Source organism: Monopterus albus, unplaced genomic scaffold (assembly GCF_001952655.1).
Source record: "Monopterus albus unplaced genomic scaffold, M_albus_1.0 scaffold115.1, whole genome shotgun sequence".
NCBI lineage: Eukaryota > Metazoa > Chordata > Actinopteri > Synbranchiformes > Synbranchidae > Monopterus > Monopterus albus.
In genome coordinates, this window is record NW_018127995.1 from 28,193 (window position 1) to 35,616 (window position 7,424).

At 44.0% G+C, this 7,424-nt stretch overlaps 2 protein-coding genes across 2 annotated transcripts in view; both read left to right on the top strand.

Moving 5' to 3' along the window:
- Positions 1 to 2,358, top strand: part of ehd4 (EH-domain containing 4) — a 22,293-nt gene extending 19,935 nt beyond the window's left edge. Inside the window, exon 8 of the mRNA XM_020611526.1 lies at positions 1,110 to 2,358. Coding sequence (XP_020467182.1) covers positions 1,110 to 1,667 — 558 coding nt within the window. The 3' untranslated portion in view covers positions 1,668 to 2,358. The remainder of the gene's footprint in view (positions 1 to 1,109) is intronic.
- Positions 2,359 to 2,929: 571 nt separating this feature from the next.
- sptbn5 (spectrin, beta, non-erythrocytic 5) overlaps positions 2,930 to 7,424 on the top strand; it is a 55,987-nt gene continuing 51,492 nt past the window's right edge. The window contains exons 1-2 of the mRNA XM_020611531.1: positions 2,930 to 2,938; positions 4,655 to 4,777. Of these exons, the coding sequence (XP_020467187.1) occupies positions 2,936 to 2,938; positions 4,655 to 4,777 (126 nt within the window). The 5' untranslated portion in view covers positions 2,930 to 2,935. The remainder of the gene's footprint in view (positions 2,939 to 4,654; positions 4,778 to 7,424) is intronic.

Here is a 7,424-nt window from a genome sequence, read left to right on the forward strand (position 1 = left end):
CCATGTCCCAGCTACACTTGGATCCATGTGGATGTTTCAGACTCTGCAGTTTGCGAGTGAGACGTGTACTCATGCATGCACGTGCACAAAAACACACTCGGACACATGTTGTGTAGTGTCTGCATCCACGGGCAGAGTTGCACTGCATGTTCTTGCTCAGATGTCAGAGGTGAGCAGCGGACGCTGTGTCCAGCTGCAGAAGGCAGGAGGTTTGGCTCTGCGCTCTGCTCTGTCTGATCATATATCAGTTTTATTTGGACTCTACTTAATGTTGGTCACCTCTGAGGTCACCTGCTGTGACCTGACAGCAGGAGGAAAACCCTGCAGCCAGTTCTTTGTTTTACTGAATCATTTTGTTGACACATTTCTGAAGTTTGTACACTGTTTGTTTTCATCGCTCTCTCTCTGTGGTTATTAACAAAAGCAGCAACAGTTTTGAAGAGCTTGTAGACGACTTGTTGTAGTGGATGAGATAATCAGCCAGTCCACAGTAGAAACCTTTTCTGTTCTTCTCCATGAGTTTGCTGTGGGAGCTGATGGAAAAAGTAAAACGTTACGTATACATGTCGCTCAGGCTAACACGCTGCTATCAGGCTGCAGTCATCCACTTTAATCTCATCCAGCGCCACAGATTACTGAACAGACTTTGATTGATTTGATAATCATGGATACAGTTACCTCAAAATGACAGTGCGCTCTTATTTTGAAACAAAGACAAGCTGAGTAAAGAGCTAAAACATGGACGTATAAAGTACTGTATATGTATTAATAATGGATTCATGAGCTGAAACCACGATCAGTGTTCGTGTTGACTTCTGATCAGTTACAGCCCTACCAGCATAAGTTCATGGTCTCATTTTCTGATGGGGCTTTGTCCTGCATTCAGCTTCACAGTGTTTCCACTCGGTGAGATCTGGAGTTCATCAGTTCACTTAAAGTTTTAGTCTTCAAATCACACATTTCAGTTTTAAAGTCTGGTCAAAACCCATATGTTCTGGCTCTGCTTTGGAATATTTTAGGTACGGTTTACATCTTTTTGCTCCCAGTATCATCATCATGTTGATGTAGTTGTGATTTTCAGGTGTCTCTGCCTGTCTCTCGTCCTGCAGGACATGCTGCAGCACTACGACTTCAGTAAGTTCCCGTCACTGAAGATTAAACTGATCGAGTCCGTGGACAAAATGCTGGCCACAAAGATTGCTGTTCTGATGGCGATGATCCGGGAGGAGGAGTCCAAGCAGCCTACAGCTATGGTGTCGGGCGGCGCATTCGAAGGCTCCCATGACGGGCCCTTCGGTCAGGGATACGGCGAGGGCATCAGCGCTGGGGCCGACGCTGAGGACTGGATTGTGAGCCGTGACAAGCATCGCTACGATGAGATCTTTTATACACTGATGCCCATCAACGGCAAGATCACCGGCGTCAACGCCAAGAAGGAGATGATGAACTCGCGGCTGCCCAACACCGTGCTGGGGAAGATCTGGAAGCTAGCCGACTGCGACCGGGACGGCATGCTGGACGACGAGGAGTTTGCCCTCGCCCAGCACCTCATCAAGATCAAGCTGGAGGGCTACGAACTGCCCACTGAGGTGCCCGACCACCTGGTGCCCCCGTCCCACCGCAAAAACCCTGTCGCAGACGCTCTGTACAACCACACTGAGGACTAGAGCGCTGACGGGGACAAAAAGACTGAGCTAGGAGGGGGTCCACATGTTCACACTGGGAGGCGAACTCATCAGCAGACTGGCTGCTGCAGAAGGTCAAAGGTTAAAGTTTAGGTGTGACACGGTGAGCAGCTTGTCACCGAGATGATCTCCGCTAATCACACGGCCGCCAAAGGTCAAAAGAGACAAAGCTGTAGCAAATTTCACAAGTTCTGCTTTAATTAGGATGCTTTTATTGTGAAAGAGGGCGGTGTTTCAGAGATGGTTTCCCATATTTAACCTTGTTCACCAGCTTCCTGTCTTCGCTGTCCTCGATGTGTAGCCTCTGTGCTGAGTGTGAACTCTGCTGAGCAGCCGTGTCCTGCTGTAGGTTAACATGCTGTCTGACCCATCTCTTCCTCCCAGTCGCTAATCCTCGCCCTTACTGTCGTTGACTCTGTTTTTTTGTGTGTAAACATGCTTCTCTCAGTCAGACTGTGCATTTAATCAACATTTATCTGAATGTAAAGGGTTTTAATTTCTGTGATTTTGTATTCCTGGGTCATTTATCCTAGTTCGAGGAAGAACGCACTTTTGTTTCCTCCCACCCAGCTTAAACCCTTCTGTGATTAATCAGTGTTGAATCTGTAATTCAGTTCATATTTATGATCAGCATAGAATGTACCATTTATTAAACTGGATCTACACACATGAACAGGCTGTGTATTGTCTGAGCAGACTGGCCGGTTCTTCTGTCAGTTCCCAGGTTAAATGCACGTCAGGCTGGAAGGAGACAGACTGATGTGCTGGAAACCTGTTTGGTTTCCGACTCTGTAGCATTCAGTTTTTGTCAACCGAGCCAAAGTTAGCAGTTAACAATGTCACCTCAGCTGGAGGGTCCTGGGTTCAGACCCGCTGTTCTGGGATCAGCTCCAGGACTCAGCAGGGAAAGCGGCTACAGCTGATGGGCTGGGGTGGCCAGCCAAGGTAAGTGGCTCAGCAATGCATTGTCGATGAATGTCCTCACAGAGATAGCTATGCAAGAGGGTGTGTGTGTGTGAACTTTGACCCTGCACATTTCCGCTGCTGTCAGGTGAGTGAAGCTGCTCATGCTGTAAATCCAATGGCTTCAAAGTTCACACACACTGCACATCACATGAAAACACTTTAACATTTGTTCAGACAGAGGAATGAAACTGGTTGTCAGCCAGGTAAACATGTCTTTGGATCTCTCACTCTGGCCCAGATTCTGGAGCTGAAGAAGTCAAGATAACCGGGCTGGACGAGGCAGAATGGTAAGAAACCTGTTTAGGTACAGCCGGTAGCTCCTTTGGTTCCTCTGGTCCTTGTATGCGTCTTGTTCTAGAGCCTTAATCTGAGATTTTTGTTCAGCCCGAGTGTTTTCATGTTCAGGCGTCTGTAATTCTGCAGGATTTATTATCGTCAGGTTATTCTGGCCCTGTGTGACTGTGCATGTGTGCTTGTTATACAGTATACATATTTTATTCTGGTATACAATTTTATTCCTTTATTTTCTTTTTTAAATGCTTATTACTTGTTTTGTTTTTTTCAACTTTGTTTTTATGCAGGAATAATAAATCATGGAAAAAAATCATAAACAATAGATCTTGCATCTTAAACAAAAAGATTCACAACAGCAAAGTTGTGCACATTCACATGAGTACATCAGTAAGAACATACTGTAATACTAGTATTTTTAACTCCCAGAATAAGGAACTTTGATACTTTAAGTATTTACCTTCACCTTATATACTTTTAAGGTACTTGTAGCACAACATTTTCTTTTTGTAGTATTTAACTTTGACTCAAGTAAAGGATTTGAATACTTCACTAAATTCACACACCAGCACTCAAAGGGTCAGTTTCTGTATGAACAGGATTTTCAACACTTCCCATACAGAGACTAAAACCGCCAGCGTCTGTCATGTCCATTAGTCCGTCAGTCCTGGAGCAACTGGTTCGTCTGTGCCATAGACCTTAGTCTCTGTAGGGGGAGTGTTGAAAATCTAGAAAATGACTTGATCCTCTAATGTGTCTGAATGGTTTTGAACAGCAGCGGAGCTCTGGCCCAGAGGAACATGCATCAGTCCTTCAGGTCACTGTTGGCTTGGCTCTGCACACTGTTCTTACTGATGAGGTGAATCTAGAGTATCCCCAGACTGAAACTTTGACACCGGCTGGTGTCAGCATCAGACTTTAGAGCTGAATGAATATGTTTTGGTGTCGCTCCAAGAAATCAAAGATCAACAACGCTATGGGCCTTAAACACACACACACACACACACAGCAGAGCAGGTGACAGCACTATGGATTATGACCGCTAAGGCATTTTTACAGCAGAGTTGTATCTGAGGTGTAACTGCTCCTGTCAGCATCAATAAAAATCTGTGAAATCATGTGAGACATTTCCTTGTCTTAGGTTCAAACTGTCACATCAGTACAGATGTATTTGCTTCTTCAGTACAACTCTCCTTCAGTTTCATGTTGAGTCCTGTTAACCTTTCACCAACTGAGTGTCAGTCAGCTTGTTACCGACAGGAGCAGCAGGTTACCTCAGACCTGCCTCTCTGGAAACCTCACAAGGCTGAGGTGGATAAAAAAAACACACTCTCCAACCACTACAGACTACAACAAAACACATCATGAATAAACAAACCCCTGTGGGAGCTAAGGTTGCTAGACTACTAGTAGGCTGAACTGGACTTAAAGTTGATTAAATGCACCTTTAACGTGTGTGGTACACGTGTAGTCTTGTACTTGTCATTTATATAGGTTGTATGTATCTTCTTTCTATGGTTTGCTGTGTTTTTTATCCATATTCTGTACCTATGTATATGTTTGCATAAACATTTGTAGTGTTTTTTCCCCACTGTGGTTATTCTTACAGTTTTGTGTTTTCATTTATTCTGTTTATCTTGGTACTCCTACAAAAGTAAAGCTGAATTTAGTTCCTTTTAGGTGGGTTTGAAGCTTCCTCTGTGTGTTTTCAGCCAATCGGGATGCAGGACGAGGAGGATGGGGCGGGGCGGGTCAGGGAGCTGCAGGAGCAGAGGATGGCGGTCCAGAAGAAAACCTTCACCAAGTGGATGAACAGCGTCTTCTCCAAGAATGGGGTGAGGCAAGAGGACTCAGTTTATCTGGCCCAGAACTAGTGTCTGTTAAAGCTGCACTGCACAGAGATGGGGCCAGTCCCCCCGTATCCCCCTCCCTCTAGTGGTACCTCACCACAGAGGAGTGTTATTTGTCCAGGTATACAGGTAAAGTTTTCTGCTTCCACCTCAATACAGTGGAGGTGAACTTCAGTTTGTGAAGCTCACACCATTAAAACTGAACAAAATTCAACCCCCCTTTCCAGAAACAGACAGACGGCTTATACAACTTTACTTTGTATCTGCAGAAATGGAGCAAGTATCTAAGTATCAACACTGGACTTTCAAAGTCAAGTGTCTCCCCATGTTCTTGTTGTTTGATTCAGTCATTACATGGACGTTATCAGTTGTTATCAAGACCACAGATGTGGGTTAGTAGGGTCCTACTCCAAGACCTAGTCGGCTGTTATCATGTGCTGGACCTTCGTCATTATAATCAGCGAGGAGTGTTTCAGGTTTAGGCACAAACCTGCCTGGTTATGTTCAGGGACGAAGTATCAACAGAGACTCTTGGTTTGAAGCAAGAAACAAACGCCTGTTTCCTGTTCTGCTCACTCTTTCTGTGTTTTTTTGGATATGGCTGGCCTGCTGGTAGGTGCAGGTTGCCCCTACTGAAGGATCATTATGGGTCTGAAAAACAACTGATGGCTGGTGCAGTAGTGTGTGTTCAGTCCACAGCTGCTGTGTTTCCATGCACGTGCAGACGTTAGTGTTATCACTGTCACCAGAATTATGTCAGGAAGCACAGAGTCACACACCCAGTCAGTGCTGCATACTGGCAGTGTGTCAGTGCTTTGTTTTATCTTTTCAACACTGTGTCAGTGCTTTGTTTTATCTTTTCAGTTCTGGCTCTTTGAAACTATGCACTCAGGGATGATGTGACCCATAATATGACTTTTTGTCGGTGCTTCCCAGAGCATATAACGGTATTTAAACACAACCTGGACCCACATAAGCAGCAAACAACTCAATAGTCTGCACACACACTAAAGCATTTTAAGACTAAGATTACTGTCTACAACACCCAGGACAAAATATGGAAGACATCTGTAAACACAATTGAAAACTTAAAATAACCTTAATAACTAGTTTCAACACTATTTAAAACTTTAAGTCCTGCCCTGCAGTCTGAGTGTTTGACTCACTGTAAAAACATCATGTACACACAGTTGTCAGTTGATTATGAACATCCAGCTAAAACTCAGTCTCAGGCAAGGGTTTAGAGAAAAGTCTGAAACTTATGTAGTATAACTTTACTTTTCTTCTTTCTTCTCCCATTAATCACCTCAGATTTATCTGGTGACCCTGTGGAGGGGCCCAACCCCTAGGTTGGGTACCATAAAATAGTTACAGCTAACTCCATCTCAAGCAGCTAAAATGCTGCTGAGGCTTTGGTGCATTAGGACTGAAAGCCTAGTTTATTGTTATTGTCGGGTATAATGATTTTCTGCAAAAATACTTTTTTGCATAAGTAATTTTACTTAAGTAGATATTTAAATTCAGGATTGTTACTAGTACTTTTGTAGTGGTGCTGTTATGTAAAGGATCTGACCACTTCTTCCACCACTAATATAACTGACTGAAAATATCAGTGTTGTTTTGTCTCCAGCTCTGTCCATTGGCCTGTGGATCAGGCTTAATAGACTGCACATGCTCCATGTAGCTCTGGTATGATTTCATGTGTTTTTTCTGATAACTGGATGCCAGCTGTTGGCTAAACACTGAGGCCTGCTGCCAACCTTCATTCCCAGAATGAAATCCCAGGGATTTTTGCAGGATGGCAACTGGAAGAAAGCACCACAGAGCTCCCACTTTGTTCCTGCTTCCATCTGCACATGTACTTTATCTTGTTATCCTGGTGCTGGCCCTTGGCCCAGCACGTACTGCCATCATAGCCTTGATAACAGTTGTAGACCTTAATGTAGGGAGATCAGTGTTATAGGAAATATAATGTAACAGAATGAATAAGATGTGAACTTTTGTGATTGCTATTTTAGGAGCTTTGATAACAAAGGTAAGAGTACACTAGTAAGTTTATGCAGTTAGCATGGCTAAAAGCCTTTAAAAAAAAATAAAAAACATAGCGACCTGTCCAGGGTGTACCCCGCCTTCCCCCGATTGCCGGCCGGGATTACCTTCCCCCCCCGTGACCCCGTTCAGGGATTAAGCGGTAGAAAATGGATGGATGGATGGATATTTTTATTTATTTATATATACATACTTTGGGCCACATTGTTGTAATACATCGTCCGACCACCAGTGGCAGCAGAGAGCGCGCTGCTGCCGAGCAGAACTCCGGTGAGGAAGGATTCTCCGCGCCATATATATGAAATGTCTTTGTTTATATGGTGGATAAAAAAATAGTAATAAATTCCCTTTTTGTTAGAAGACTGTTTGTATAAGAAGACTGGCTTTTCCCTGTGAGTTTGTATGTTTATGACTGTTCCCTTAATTGGTTTTATAAATGGTTGAGGGGCTTAAATGTCTGGGTTCCCTTGGTATCAATCCGGTACCGTGATATATTCTATGGCAGGTGTGTGGCGTCCTCAAATGTTGTTTACCTGCGGGATGCGTATTTAAATCTGCCATATGTCTCCAATTTAGAAAGAGT